At 39.4% G+C, this 16,545-nt stretch overlaps 1 protein-coding gene across 4 annotated transcripts in view; it reads left to right on the plus strand.

The window, feature by feature from the left end:
- Positions 1 to 16,545, plus strand: part of si:ch211-1e14.1 (UPF0606 protein KIAA1549) — a 37,439-nt gene that overhangs the window by 3,843 nt on the left and 17,051 nt on the right. For all 4 annotated transcript variants that reach the window (XM_046394847.1, XM_046394843.1, XM_046394845.1 and 1 more), the window contains exons 3-9: positions 9,795 to 11,936; positions 12,107 to 12,195; positions 12,586 to 12,745; positions 12,840 to 12,970; positions 14,483 to 14,675; positions 14,820 to 14,879; positions 14,986 to 15,131. In XM_046394847.1, the coding sequence (XP_046250803.1) occupies positions 9,795 to 11,936; positions 12,107 to 12,195; positions 12,586 to 12,745; positions 12,840 to 12,970; positions 14,483 to 14,675; positions 14,820 to 14,879; positions 14,986 to 15,131 (2,921 nt within the window). The remainder of the gene's footprint in view (positions 1 to 9,794; positions 11,937 to 12,106; positions 12,196 to 12,585; positions 12,746 to 12,839; positions 12,971 to 14,482; positions 14,676 to 14,819; positions 14,880 to 14,985; positions 15,132 to 16,545) is intronic.

The following is a 16,545-nucleotide window of genomic DNA, read 5'->3' on the forward strand; positions in this document are numbered from 1 at the left end:
CATATCTTTTACAGGAAGATATCTTCTGTCAAAGCAAAGAGGTTTATGCTTTTTGAGAAACAAACTCAACTAAACACAACATTAAAAGAGCAGGCCATTTTTCTGTGGCAGACTACAAGCCACTGCATCACTTGAGAATAGATTTACAGATTTATCAGTCATGATTTGGACAGATTATAGACAATAGCATGCTGTTCTGTATTAGCCTTTTCCATTTTTTTTGTATTATTATCCAAAGTAAACAATACGGGCCTGAAGCATATTTTTTTAAATCAAAGAATAATAATTGTAAAAGTTACAAGTCTGTACATTAAGGATCTTTGTTCTTTGTAAAGTCTTACATATTACAGTTACTCTGCAATCTGCAATGTAAATCAGCTGTGCAACACTTGAATGAATCTAAATAGTAAATTTACAGTCTACTGCCTTTAACAGAAAGTTTCAGTATGTTATATGTGTATGGCCCATACACTTTGACAAACCTGAACATTAGTACTACAGTTACAAGCTACAAGCTATGGAAGCAAAAAATTAAAAACACCTTTTGTCTTTCATGCCATTTTCACAGATTTTTTTTTTAAATCTTGTGGAGGTAAATAAGTCCAGGCTTAGCTTGTGTCACTGTGACAGAAGATTGTTTAAAAGACTGTAATCTAATCACTGTAGAAAACAAGTGGATGAGTGGTAGTTTCCATTAGCTAAAGCTTCAATGTCAGATTTACAGAGCAATTTTTGGTCCTTCCTGTTCAAACACCGAGAGACTCATCACTGTCTGGTTTTGACTTTTGCCTCCTCTTTTAAAAGTGCAGTCCGTTCATATTGGCCTGTTTAAAATTTACTGAATATGAATATAATAGTGTGTATTGAAATACTGGCAAGAAGTAGGTCTTATTCCTTTTACTGCTCAAGTGGTGTTATATAGGAACAAACACTGTTTCAGCTGTGGCATGATGTTGCACAAGACTACAGTTTTAAAAAGACGGTGTTATTTATGTAGGATAGCTTAAGACGCAATTAGTCCATGAAGTAAAATTAACCAATTATTGTAAGCCTTTTGCCCCACAATGGCAGTTTGTCAGCTTAGCCCTAGTTTATGTATGACAGGAGTTGCTCATCATCTTTACCATCATATACTTTACTTAATATATACACACAATAACAACTGTGTTTCCATGGCCTGTTTCAACAGTGAAATCACCAGTCACGCAGCTCAGACTCAGAAAAGTAAACTTTATAGTTTCTAGGTCAAATAGAGCATGGCGACCTCCATATGATTGTTCCTCCAGACCTGACATCATACAGTAATTTTCCTTTTTCTTTCTTTCTTTCTTTCTTTCTTTCTTTCTCGTGGTCCTCTGTTCAATTTCTCTGAAAGAAATATTTTAAAGTCTTTCCTAGATCTAAAATGAAAGCTCCTTACAAATATGTAGGATGTAATTATAAACTTTATATGTGATCCCATAAAATGTCCTTGCACTTTTGCTTCAGCAGTCTCACTCTCTCTGTCTCTCTGCACTGCAGTGGCAAGTTCAGCACAGCAAGCTGCAGGCCAGCAAAGTCCTGGCTAATTACCAGGGCTGTCCGTTGCCATGTGAAATGTGATCTGTGTGGGATGACAATATGTCCATTCATTATTCATTAGAGCTAGGAGCCAGTTGCAGATCAATGGGCAGAACCTATCAAGAGCCAAACAGTGGGTACTTTTGCTCTTACCAGGCCCACAGCTTTGACCAAAAGATCTACTGGAAAGCAGCCGGTGGCTGACCCTGCCTGCCTACTGACTGGCTTGTTTCAGCATTATTTCCCTTATTTAGTTGTACTGGTGCGTCAATGACAGACACCTTTCAAAAACAGCTATTTAAAGTTATTCTTTCACTTTTTACTCAGAGTCCATCATTATCTTTTCTGATTTCACGTTATTATGCTGTCTGATATTGGAGGCTGCAGTCTCATATACCTAATGTTTTCCAGTTGTGTGCTATTACCTGCATCATACTGGTAGGTGGTAATGTGAAGTTACCATAGTGGGGGCTTGAGAATGAATGTACATCTGTTAGTAATTTTGTGTACCCTTTTTCTGTGTTTTGCCAAGGCAGTTTTCCACTGCACTTTCAGCATCCAAACAAGTGTCCAAACTTTACATGAATATTGTATTATACAACAATCTTATTTTATCAAAACTAAAACAACTCACTCATGTTTTTTTATTTTTGTTTAGACAGACATAATTGCTAGTTATGAATAGTTTACCGTGTTATTGTATTTATTTTAACCATGCGATATGTAACTTTCTATGACCACACATGTAGAAATGTCAAATGGTGTCATAGCATCGAATGGATCCAATGATCCATCCTTGTTTCTTTAGCTGATAAAACTTAGGTTTTAACAAAATAACAAAAGTTAAACTTATAATAATCATGTAACTGTAATGATCATGTAAAGCATGATTTAGGCACTTGAACTGCTGTTATTAGAGAATCGTCATAGGCAGTCTCTTCTTGTTAAAATGTGTCAGAAACAGTTCTTGTGTTGGTACACAAGCCTGCAGTAAAGCTTTGTTTATTACAAATAGATTGTCTGGTTTCTCGTGCTAACAGGCTGTCAGTGCTGAGAGCTTAAAATCCACACTGCAAAGTTCGTAATTTGACAGAAGGCAACATTGAGGCCATATTGTGCTAAGCCCAAATCGCTATGTGCTCTGATGAACTGCAGCTGATTATTTATATATTTATCAGAGCAGATGGTGCAGTTCAACCCGGCCTCTTTTGAGCCACTCCAGGCTAAATCATTTGGTTTGGACCTTTTAACTTCATACCAACTCCTTACAAACAATAAGTATTTCACCTAACCCAGATATTTCCCGTTTCAGCTTAAATAATGACTTTTAGGCCTATGAGAAAACAGCCTGCTTGCAAGAGAACTTAACCCAGTAGACAGACAGTGTTTGTTCTCCCAGGACCTAAAGCCTCAAAAGTCGCTTGTGCTGGCAGGACTGAGGTGCAGTAGAGGAGGTTGCTGAGTGACACAGTCCTCTGGGCTTCTCTGGTTACAAGTCTTTGCCTTCCTGTCTTTCGAAGAAAATCAGGACCGCAGAAAGTGAAGGAGTGTACCCAAATGCTGTGTGTGTATTCTTGTCCCTGTGTGCACAGTAGATGGCCTTTTTGTAAAGACTGACACATTGCCATTGCACCATCATAATCCACTTTTGAAATTGGTCATAGAGTCAAAACCATGAATTCTGGGAAGACCACAGTGAATTTTTGTGTCTATTTTGGAGCTTTTGTGAATTGAAGTCTTTAAGTCCTTAAATCTGTTATACGGTGGCCTGAGATACCACAAATCCCTGAAGACTCACTGAAAGTCAGCTTTTTATGTAGCTAACTGCACCTTTAACTCAGATACCCTCATTTTTTCCTCTTTTACCTCTCTTCCTCTTTCGCAGCTGGACTCTTGTACTATTCCCCTCCCCCTTATCCTGCTCCCCCTCTTTTTGCACTCCCCTTTCTCTTATCTTAAGAAGTGTTCCCGCTGGAAAACAAAACAAGGGTCACATAAATATTTGATGAAGTGCAGGCATGACCTCAGTCAGGTCTCCATTCGCCTCCTGAGTTCTGGCCAAATCAGTCCACTGAATTTATTTAAGGTCAGGACGGGGCAAGATTTGATCAGCATACTTGAATTCGATTTATAATCTTTACTTTATTGATGTAAATTGGTTCTTTAATCTTTCACTGTTTGATGTAGGCTAAATTTGACAAGTGCTTCAGAAAGCAACTGGTGTGTATTTGTTTATTTGAGAGATCTCCTTTAGCTGATGCCATGGCGCTCATAATAAATGCAGCCCTCATGAAGTTGTACTGTTTTTTTCTATAGGATGAGAGGGCTGTCTGAGCTTTGGCATAGAGCTTGATGTAATTGAAGTCCACCGATAAAAACAATGGAATCTTTCCCATCTTAAAAGCTTCCCCGATAAACCAAATGTCAACACAGCCGTATCTTGATTGTTCAACTGCACTCAGCATACGCAGCTCCTGCCAACTGAAAAGAGCCAGTCACGCAATGGGCTTAGCTGAAAACAGAACCATGTGTGGGCTTGTAGTTAGCTAGCATTAATACCAAGAGACCCCTTCTTCTATGTCTCCTTCTTTCGAATTACACAACCATTAAATTACTTTTTTTTTTTTTTTGCAATAAGGAGTCTGGAAAACATCGGAAACAATATTGGAGTGCTCTTGAATTAGTATCTCAAGTTGTTGTACACGCGTACATAGGCATGTATGTGTTATACAGTGTGTTGTGTACACATGCTCACACAGGGCATCCGTGTGTTCCACAGCTGCTTGGCCGATACCTGCTACAGAAACTTTTTAAATTTTAAGTCTATAAATTGCCTCCAAAGTCAGCATTGAACAATCCTTATTCAGTTGGATGTCATATCTCTTTGGTGTGTGTTTCTCTGTTTATGTGAAATTTGTTTGTGCTGAGACCCACACAGTTTGTCCTTTGCTTGGGAAGAATGTTTCTTGCACTTAAAAAATTAATATACTCATCCTTTCATCCCGCACATCTTGTCTTAATCATTTGTTTTCTTTTAAATGTACTACTGCCGTTTTAATTTTTTCTTTTGTCAATTCACACTTACTCAAACATTTCACTGTGTTAAAGGACACCTATTCAGTTTAGTGTATTACCTTTTTTTCCCCTTTTTCTATAAATGTGCAGTCTGGTTGAGTAAAGGAGACCAGGGGACGGTATTTTCTATGATTCAAATCCAGACATCGGCCAAGTGCTGGCTACAGTCTGGTGTTATCAAGTTAACTATGTTTCAGCTTTGGGATCGATAGTCATGAGAGCAAAGTCAAAATCCTATTTTAGCTTTATCTGGAGGGCTTACATCAGTTTGCTGCTATGCATTAATACGGTTGTTGTTGTTCATTCTCAGTTTTCATTATTTTTATAGGTTACTCTGTAACTCTGACATTCAGAAAAGAGAAAACTATATTCAAAAACATGACAAGAATGTCACTAAAACTAAAATGTTAATACATGAACATCCAAACCTTGTTCATACAAGCGCCAAATCCATATGTTTTTAATAGCGATAAAGCTATAGAGCTGCACCGCAATAAATTCAGTCTTTCTATTATAAGCTGTATCTAATCATATTCTTCTCACTCATCTGTTGGTTGGAGGAGGCTATACACTGACATTTAAGAAACAATTAACATTCTGTAAAGGTTAAATTAAACAAAAACATGGTAAAATTAAGCAAGCGAAAAAAATAATGTGCTGCTCCTAGGAACCCCAGAGTCAAATACAAAAAAACATGTTTCTGCTGCCATTGCAATTTGCGTGTGCAATAACCGGTTTATTCAGACACATCGGGCCTCTGCAGAGCTATTCTAAACAGTCAGACACATATATAGCTTAGAGGAGAGCTGTGACGATCGAATGTTTGATCTCATATGATTTTGTCAATATCCATCCTGGGTAATTGGGTTTGTGCTGTTTCAGATGCCTGAAGTTGCATAGTCTCTCTGCCCTGCTCAATCTGTTTTTTTCCATTGTGGGGATTTTATAAAGGAACATCAGATCAGCCAACAGCAGTAATAATCCTTCTCTTGTCAAAATCCTTTTTACATGATTGCTGGCAGTAATCCAAACCTGTAAAGAATTTCCCCTCTGGGATAAATAAAGGAATTCTGATTCTGAAAAAATGAGAGTCACAAGAAAAGCATTATTTTTGTGTCATCATCTGCTTAAATATGGACACGCGGGGTCTCGCCGGATCATCTATTCTAGGTAGAAATTTCTTAATACGCTTACAGAAAAAGAACAAAAAAGGTTTTTTAAAAAAGGTAAAATCTTCTCACACCCAATACTTATACTTACTTGTGAGTTGCTGCTATGTATCATGGGAGTGTTCCTCTCAGAATCTGTGAACTTGACAATTTGTGTTAATGCAAATTTAGTACACTTCATGTACACAGCAGCTATTCATTAGACCAAGTCTAGGCTAAAAGACACATTAAGGCCCTGATGAATGGAATTGGAACAAGGGATTTTTCACATAATGAATAAATGAAAATGTCATTCCATTAATTCTTCAGTGTCATCAATGTAATGAGTCGATGCCATATCTTTCTCTTTCATGACTTATACAAGGGGATAACTTCTCTGCAGGCAAGCTGGACAGTATTTTTTTTTTACTAAAGCTGCTTATTTGAGTCTTGATTCGCTAGCACACATAGGTTGTTTGTTGATGTGATTACAGCATCACTGTGTTCCTGTAATGAATTTTTACTGACAATGAAAAGAGAATCTGTTGTGGAAATTATTCACATACTCCACAAAGAGAAAATGTGACTGACTGGGAGAGTGAGATTAGGAAAAGAAAACTGTACTGCTCAATTTGCATGAGTTTACAACTTGACATTTGTGCTTTTGTGAGCTGATGTTTAAAGGTCTCACTCTGCATTGGTCTCAGCACATAGTTTCCCGGACAGGCCCAACAATGAGCGGGCAGCCGAGTGTGACACACTCGTGTTTCGGGGGACAGGTGGCAGCGCTGCTTGGTTTTGAAAGGGTTTGTGAGTTTCTTCTTACTGTAATGTCAGCCCCAATTCAGTCCATTCTCACTTGCTCGGTGCCTGGCTGCTGTCTGTCGAGTCATTACCTAAGATTAGCCATCATGCAGTAAGACCATGCCTGTTTAATTATTAAGAACAACCAGTCAGGTAATTCTTTAATCATAATTCGACTTTGGCTTGGCACAGTTTAGGATTTTTATTTTATTTTATTATTTTATTTTTGTTGTTTTTAATTTTTGTAAAAATTGTAAAAATATCAGAAGTAGTTTTTTTAACCTCCTGAAGTTGATATTGAACTACAATAATGGCTGTAAACACAGTGCTTTATTGTGAAAGAGAGCATTGATTATAATTATCAGTATTATCATCGATCATCTGCCAATAATAGTCATTATCTTAATTATCTGGATGTTCTTTCATCCAGTCATGCATGTTTAATTGTCCTAAATGTTACTATGTGTGCTGAGTGTGCTGAGATGAGGTGACACTTTGGGGTCACGTACCACAGTATGACCTCAAACATCAGCGTGCTCTTCCAACAAACATTTGTCCCACAGAGCTTAGATCATAGTCCTGTAGTGTTTAAAATGTATGCTTGTTTAAGGCCAAATGCAAAGTTTTAGTTGGTCAGTATAATGTTTCAGTGAGAAGAAGAGCCATGCACACATTCACTTTGACAACTCGTTTTTGTACTTGGACTGGCACAGTTAAGATTATAATTGCAATATCTTTTTCATAATTCACTGTAGAAGAGCACAGCACACCAAATTCTATGGCTTCTCTTTTCCATGCTCCATTCTTGTGATTATTTATAACTTACCCACAAACAGAGAAATCAGGCCACCAGCAAACAGCGTGTATAGAACAGCCAGCTAGATTGTCCAATAATGGTTTAAAACATTATTTGGTCTGCTTGAGTGTGTGCATCTGCCCAGCTGTGTGATACATCCTAGTGTGTTCAAACACTTGGCACAGCAGACAAGGAGCTGTGTGGCAGTTTGGAAAATGTGCAGAACAGACTCGCCTTCAGAGATGAAGAAGAAAGTCTTGGCTTTTTCTTGCCAAGTCTTCTCCAGTGGGCTCTGTTATAATAGCATGTTGACTCAATTAAGGTACCAGTGTAGGTTATAATCAAGTTGGGAGTTTTCTCCCTGGACCAAGCCAGAGGCAGTCGATTTGTATGAAGCGATGCAGTAAGATGACGCTTCAGAAGTCTGTTCTTTTTTTGTTGATTTTTTTTTTTTTTAAGTGATCTGTACTGTGTTCGTCGTGTTAAAAATAGTTTTCTCTCTCAGCTGATTCTGCAGCTATTTTCAAGTGTGTATGATTCTGCAGAGCTGATGTACACTACAAAGAGTGGCAACATTATCAGCAGCTGCTGAGTCACAATGTTGGCAACTTGCTTCTGGCAATGGCAATAATAGTGCCTTTAAAGTCTTGCTCTGTTCAAGACCTACTTTCAAGGACAAATTTAAGACATGCGGTCTGGAGTGTGCTTATTTAACAGAATTATTCTGCATTTTCTCCTTTAAGTGGTTTGTTTATGCTTGTACACTCCAAATGCATGCATGATGGTTCATTCTGAATATGTGTGTGTGTGTGTATATATATGTATATATAGATATAGATATATATACATATATATACATTTCTTTCAGCAGAGCTGTGAAACTTGTTGGGGTTTTAAGTATTATTACTCTGAAATATGTATGGAACACATTTGAGCATATAGAAGAGAAAAACATACCTCTAGCATACTGTTAAGGTCTTAAGGTCTATTTTCATTAAATATTTAGAATGATTCTTTTCCTTTCTCTTCTCAAACATGTTAGACCCTGACCATATAGTGTAATCAAGGCCCTTCCCAAATTAAATCATGTATGATATGTTATCCAACGTGGAAAGAAGGTCCTTTGGCACTCACAGATTAAGTCAGAAATGTGTTGTGATTGTCTAATGTCACTCTTAAAGCTTTCATTGTTGTGTGTAAGAGGTAGAGTTTCTTCCTGATGATGTGAAAATTGTACTATCCATCACTCTGAAGTCAGGTCCCATAAAAAAGGATATGATATATTCTCCCAAGAGTGTATGAGTAAAAAGCCCAGGCCATCAAAGTGCTGAGTCAGAAGGACCGCTCATTCATTTTGGAACATATTGTCAGTGCACACATGTCAGCTTTTTTTTTTTCTTACTGGAGTTGAAAATGAGAAGCAGAGAAACACAGTCATTGTCAGTGTTTTATTATGATTTCACATTGCAGCCTAGCATGATCCTTTTATCTTGGCAGTGAATTAGCCCATGTTTCTTCATCCCTCCTCTTATTGGCATTTTCCTCTAGCTTATTGGTTCCATTTTGTAGCCACTTTAACAAATAGAAGATGAGTTAAACTCGTGATCAAGTCACTGTTTCGCAGGAAACAACAAGTTCAAAGTGACGTGATCAATTTTTACAGTAGAATGAGATTCCTGAATAGCTAGTGTTTTCTGGTAAACCAGCCGCACTATTTTGTAGATCTAAAATTTTATTTTCTATCAATACTTTCAATGTGTAAATCATCATTAAATATAGTATTGATTTTATATGATTATAGTCCATAGTTGCCTTCTCCTGTCTATAACCTATCTGACTAGGCTATAGGCCTCTGGCCTCTGCTGCAGGGGTCAAAGTGTTAAAATGACTGATTTAATGATGAATAGTAAACCTTTGAAAGTCTTTGAGACCCTTGTGACCGATATTTTTTGTTGTTTCTTCGCAAATCAATATTTATTTTGGTCATTTAATACACAGGGAGCCTAACAGAGTTTTTCAAAATAAAGTTATGCCACCGATATAATAACCATTGTTACCATTGTTCATGTCCGGTTATACAACATAGCTTACTCTAGGGTGCCTTTCTGTCTGCCAAGCAAAGCCGTCTGTGATCTCGTCCTGCCTTTCCACTGAACAATGTGTCTTCACTGTTTATGCTTAAAGCGATGAAATTACAGTTTGAAATATTATGGGGGATCAGGTTATCATGTATATAAAAGTAACTAATTATCTAAATCATTTACATTCAGAAGTTTGGAGAAAAGAAACATTTAAACTTATTCTCTGTGATAATTGTTGAGTTTTATATATATATTATATTGTTTGAAATCAGTCGAAAATATTTCTTTCATTCTGTACTAAACTGAAGCATTCTCTTTGTTCCTCTGCAGATGAACCTCTGCTGGACTCCACACACCATCCCATGGGATTTCTTGGAGATGTTCCAAGTTCAACAGAGTTGTTACCGTCCGCCTTACCAGCCACAAATTATACTGCCTTTGAGAGTACAGACTCACCTCGAGCTCTGGCATCCATTTCTGAACCAAACAAATATTTCCAGAAGGGACAAGTTGCTTCTGAAAACTACAAATCCTTAACAGACCTCCTTGCAGAAGAAGCACATCCTCTTTCCGTTCCATCATTAAACCCCACCGAACCTGTGCTACGGTATAGTCCACAATTTGCAGCACCAGCTAAACTCGACACAGACTGGAAGGTGGCCAGGACAAATTCTGCCAAGCAATCTTCCTCTCTCTCTCCAACACCTACAAGATCCCAACTGCAGCCTCAGTCAAATATGTTCATAGCGTCTTTAAGCCCTTCTGCTTTTACAAGCTCAACACCTCAACTTGTACAGAAAGGAACTTTTAGCAAGCAACAGGATGGTGCATTAGACCAAACACTGGCAACCATGACCTCACCTCTTGGTCAGCCCCTTGAGACCCCTGAACTGGCTTTTGCTGACTCTCTGACAAATCAGCCTTACAGTAATATACTTGATGTGAACCAGCAAAGCCCCAGGAGTGCCCCCTTGGAGGAGAACAAACCAGCACGTGACATAAACATGCAGAAACATCCAGATGAGATTTTGGCCCCTGGTTTTGATGTGCCTTTTATTGCCCCCTATCCTACTTTACCTTCATCTGAACGCACTGAGGTCTCTCCAGAGGACTTCTACCCCACCAACACCATGGAACTGGACTGGGGATCTGGGGACTACTTGGAGACAATGTCATTCTTAGATTCCAATGGAGAGGACTACTCTCTGGTCACCAAGGTGCCCTCTGACTCGTATGATCTAGAGGATTATACAGAAAGTTACGACACATCCTTCCCCTCCAGAGTGGGTATATCCCCTTCATCTTTGCATCCTCTTAATTTCTCACCTTCCCCCAGCCTAACGACATCATACAGCACCATTGTTCCACTAACGTCCATAATTCCCTCATCTTTTTCCTCTGTAATTCACTACACACTGGAACCTACTGCCGCAGCTAACAGTGACATGCCCGATGTGTCGGACATAGATTGGCCCGATGCTTTTACGATTCATCCGACAGATGTTCTCTTACCTGACATGAACAGCTTGGAGTATTACACCACTCAGCTGACCAAGGAGAACAACACTTCAGACGCTGGAGCTGAACACAGAGGGAACGTTTCTGTAGTGTCCATCAGTGCTACAGACATCACACCCACCAGCAGCTTCACCAATGAAACCAAACTGAATGAGGATGAGTCCTCCAGTGATCTGTCAGGGTTTGAGCCTCACGATGAATCAACCACAATAGTAACCACAGAGGAGAGTCCTCAGCTGGCCAATGCCTCTGAGCCATTTCTGGAGCCTTCCATATTCCCAACCCACTTCGCTGATCTGTCTTTGTCCACCTCGGGCAGTCAGGTGTCCACCACAGATTGGTCTGCACCTACCCTAACTGTTGGCATAGACAGCACTGCATTAACAAAAGCTATACTACCTAGTAGCACGCCTCTGCTGCCTGATGATGTGATGTCTTCTTCCTCTCTGACAGATGTCCATTGGTTTGTTACAGAGTCAGTTGCAGAAAGTACCAAACACACCACTGTCTTAACTGCAACCGTAGCCTTCTCTCCTGTTCCCACTGAACCTGCTGCCAACACCACCAATGGTACAACAGAATTAACTCCCCAAGACTCTACTTTCACAGCTCAAACTCTCAGTATCACTTTAGTTTCAACTGAATCAACATCTAATGTTAGTTTGGTCCCCCCAGACGTGTTGGGCGATCAGGGGGTGACTGAAGATGGAGCTGACATCCCAGCCACAATGACCTTGATCCCAACTAGCAGTGAAGCTAATACAGTCTCAGCTGTACCCACAACTACACCTGCCACTACTACTTCTCATCAAGCCACAACTAGAACTACTGCTGCCACTGAAGCCTCAACTAGTGTCAACATCATCTCTACCACAAGTGGAAAGACGACTACAGCGACAACATCAAGGCAGTACCTCTGCAACCTGGACAAGCCTGCTTACTTAGTAAAAATTGGTAAGTTTGACATCTGTTTATTCTTTCTGTTATATTACCACAACTTATTATGTAATCCATATGCATGCTGCATGAAGTGTGTACCACCTGCAACTGTCAGTTTGAAATGTACATGAAAACTTTATTATGATGGAAAAACACTATAACAAGTCCAGTGTGTTCTTCTGAAGGTTTCCCCTCCGGTGCAACTGTTGGATATGCCAAATCTCAAGTGAAAGATATACTGAAAGGGGAATTCAACAAGTCAGTGGAGCTGCAGGTAAATTCATCTTGTCATTCATCACAGCGGTTAAGATATTTTATCAACTTTAAGGTATTCAAGGATGTGTGATGGCAGCACACGCACATTATGGTGTAAAGATGATCCTATTAGAATATTAAGTGATTTTGAAGTCATTCACATACAGTATGTGTGTTTTTTGGTTTTGGTGCGTGCATGTGTGTGTGTGTGCAGATGAACTATGAAAGCCTTACCACCTTTTTATCAGTTGTTCTGTGCTAAACAAACCAAAGAAGCTGTCTGCTCAAGATCCATAAGACTGTGATCTTCTCTCAGGAACATCAGCTGCTTAGTGAACCCAAGCCACTTCACTGTGAATGGATGATGGATGATTTGTCTATGTCAAATGTTACTGCTTTGTCCTTGAAGGTTGTGGACGCCCCACCAAGGTTTGTGTTTCGGGCAGTGTCTGGTCCAGTTGTATACACAGCAGTATCCATCATCAATGCTGTACGAAGGTCTGGGCGCCGCTTCCTGTCTGTGTCTCCCAGCTGGACAACACCAGACCATAAATATCAAATCCACACAGGTAAATGACCTTCCAGCAATTGAATTGTTTGTGATAACCGTTATTTTTATTTTTGAACTTGATCTTAAACTATCCTTGTCTTCAATCATTGCAGTGCTGCAGTTTGTTCCCAGTCACATAGATGTGCGGTACTGCAACTTCAGTGAAAGTATAGAAAAAGGATTGACCATGGCCTTTGCAGAAGTGCGACGGCGCTCAAAGGAGTCAACTAACTTCACAGTGCATGTGAGTTGCACCAGAAGGCAGGGCATCATAAGTAGCCTCGTAATGTTTCCATTTGGATACCTTTCATTATGGCCTTGCATCTCAAAGCTAAAAAGACCCAATACCCTCTGAATAATCACCCTTGTTTGCCAGAGCTGCTTACCTCTAGTGGTAACTATACCTTAATTAAACATATCGTATCTGTCTGTCTTAAAAGGAAAAAAATGTTTAGTCATACAAAAAAAGTTGAAACAAAAGCTCCATTATTTGTGCAACACCTGTTGTTTGCAGAATGAGCTGACTGCAGATTGCCTCCAGTCACTTCACCAGTGGATGACTACAGTGACTACTGCAGCAAAGGCTGACTTTAAGTGGGATATTTCTTTGCAAACAGGGACTGTTCTGTTTAATCACAGTTGTTGGGGCTTTTGGATTTCAATCAATGAATGGTAGCAGAAATGGCTTCTTGTGGAATCAGACAAAACTTGTTTATTAGTATCACTGTTTGCTGCAAGACTTAAATTACCAGTTTGGTTTGACATAATTAGATTTATTCTCAATCTATCCATCCATCCATTTTCTGTAATTTATTGGGTCGTGATATCACCATGGTAAACATAGCAAGCCAGACATCTGTGTTGTGCAGTTCTCTTTGCTAGATCCCATCCTGACAAGATGCCCAGAGCACCTCAATTGAGGCTAGCCTATTACAAATTTCTCTCGCATGTCTGAGCGCCCCTCTGAGTGCATATACTCAGTAAAGGAGGCTCGTTTTGACCAGCTATAGAATAAAGTTTGTTTACAATAGCTTCCAGGTTCATGTAGATTACATAGTATTTATTTATTTGTTTTTTATTTATCTGAGGTGCACATGCGGTGCTCTATCTTAAGGTTGTTAGCGCAACATCACACTGATTTGGTTTGTATCAACAATCCCAGTATTTCCATCACCACATAGAAGTTATGTCCATAGGCAAGAATTCAGGCAGCTTTAAGTTTATCTCTTTTCTTACGATGACACTGTGGACACCACATCAGTCCTCCTGTCCACCGCATTTTCTATCTCACCATCACTCATGACGGCCTGAGGGCATTTCATTTTGATACTTTTACTTGAAGGAGTTCATGCTCTAGTTGTTGAGTACTAAAGGAGCTTACTGTTTGTTAATAAAGGGCTTATTTGGCTATGTGGGTAGTTGGCTTCGGTAGAGTTTTGTATAATCCTATTACACTGATGACAGTATAATAGTCTTTTAGTTGGAATAAATATAAGGATTAAATCGAGCATTTGTCACAGCACAAAATTGGCAACTAGCAAACTGTGCCCTAGGCCACACTGCCCAAGTTTGCGTTCTTCTTTCCAATCACTAAAGCCAATCATTTTCAGATTAGGAACTTCATAGTAACTCTTTAAGAGACAAACAAGCGTTCCCAAAAACTTCATCGTCAGCACAATGGAAAAATGTTTTGTATACACTGTTGAGTATTCGTCTGTCCGCTGAACAGCACATCTCTGTCTATTTTTTTTTTTAGATTGTTAACATCACCATGGCAGCTCCCGAATATCAGGAACAGCAGCTAACGAGGCAGCCAGTGGACATTACCTTCACTATACGTGGATCAGGGGGCTATCTGATGGGTTCAGAGGTCAGCAATGCGCTGATGAAGCTCACAGTGGTGGAATTCAGCTTTTACATGGGCTTTCCTGTACTGCAGATTGCTGAGCGTGAGTACCACAAAGTTGTGTCTTTATATTTTAGATATGTCCATCTACTCATATGTCACCTTTTCTGTAATAACTACTGCGTTTTCTGATTCTGATGACCAAAAATGAACTTAAGTTAGCATTATTTCACATTTTTTCCAACAGCTTTCCATTATCCAGAGTTGAATACCAGCCAGCTGCTTCGCTCCTCATGGGTTAGAACAGGTAGGATGCTTGAGTTGGGGGAAAAGGTGCTACAGGCCCTTAACTCTTAGTCCATTTTGTGCTGATACTCTGTATTTTTTTTTTTTGTTGTTTTTGGTGCACTTAGTGCTCTTGGGAGTGCTGGACCAGAAGGTGGGTGAGAGGACCTTCCAAGCCAACATGGAGCGCCGGGTGGCCATGTTACTCGGGGAGGCAATGGGATTAGTCAGACGAGTTAAGAGAGCCACCACCATAGGCAACAACAGTGTTCAGGTACTGTATATCTAATCTAAAAGTTCTATTTAATACAAATTTTAATACAAATTGTATTAAATAGAAGTTTTGAAATTTGTTTCCTTAAATCACGTGACATTGTAGTGAATCAGTTAGCTGGTGTGGTTTTCTTCTTTATTTCAATGTATTGTCTGTTTTACAATTTCACAAATCAAGTGCAACCACAATAGTTACGAAGAAGACCAATTTTATCACCTTACAAATAAATAAAAGCAAACTAGGCTTGAAAAGATACTCTTTAATTATTATCGAGACAAACATGGTAGTGTTTGTTCAAAACATGCTTGCGAGTTTTATTTCTTGTTCATTATGCAACAAAACTTTCAACACTCTTTAACTGGAAGTTTCGTAATGGATTATTCACTAAATCTTGAAAAAGCTTCCTTTCTTGTGCCATTTATATCATTATTCCCTGATGTAAGCGCTCTCTAACTACCTTGCCCAGGCACTGAGGCCTCATTATGGGAGCGTTGCAGTGTTTGTTACCACTGAATGCCTTACTGCTTTACTAATCAGGCTCTAGCTTTTGTGGGTTCGCTCCGCACCTGCTCTGCTCATCTCAAAGGGGACAGGATAGGGCTCTGTCTCCATGGCAACAGCATCCCATTCAGCCAAGGGGCAAGCCACTCAAAGGCCACAACCTAATGAATCGTTGTTCTTTCTCCTTTTCCCCATTTCTCTGGTCCTGTTACTTGATGTGAGCTCCTGTGAGCCGCGGAGCTGCTAAGAGCAGATCAATTATTAATTGTTTTTCTTTCTCTGTCTGTATCCGGCAGTTGGTGTGATGAACAGTGCGTCCCTGTCGTTGAGAGGGTAGACATTATAGAGGGAGATTTGAGGCAAGGTTGTTAAAGTATTCAGAAATCAGAGGAACAGAGAGAGCAAAACACTCAGATAAAAGAGACTTGTTATGGGAGACGAGAGATTCATATTTGATATGACCTCCTGAAGTCTGAGTGATTATGGTGGTCCTTTAACAGGGAGGCTGTCAGAGTGATAAATATCATCCACGAATGAGTAGCAGCCTCACTCTTTCTGACCTTTCTGCCTCCTATATTGTTGTCTGTTAAACCCTGAATGTCTGTGCTCAAATTAGATCTCTAATTTAAGACTGTGGTGTACTTTCTATCTTTTAAAATTATGTTTTTCACAGTCACAAATATTAATATGTGTTATAAATAGAAGACTTTTTTTAGTGTGTTTATGTTCCCTCCAGCCTTGATAGGATACTGTCATTACTGAGGCTACTTTGGATTTTTTACATTTGTAATGCTCATCTTGTGTGTGTCTTGTGTGTGTCTGTGTCTGCTGGATACAGTGAAAGTGAGGTGCCTCAAACTGAGTGTCTGAGCTTCAGCAGAATCTTTTGTCTCCCTCTCTACCACACACACCC

Source organism: Scatophagus argus, chromosome 7 (genome assembly GCF_020382885.2).
Source record: "Scatophagus argus isolate fScaArg1 chromosome 7, fScaArg1.pri, whole genome shotgun sequence".
Taxonomy (NCBI): domain Eukaryota; kingdom Metazoa; phylum Chordata; class Actinopteri; family Scatophagidae; genus Scatophagus; species Scatophagus argus.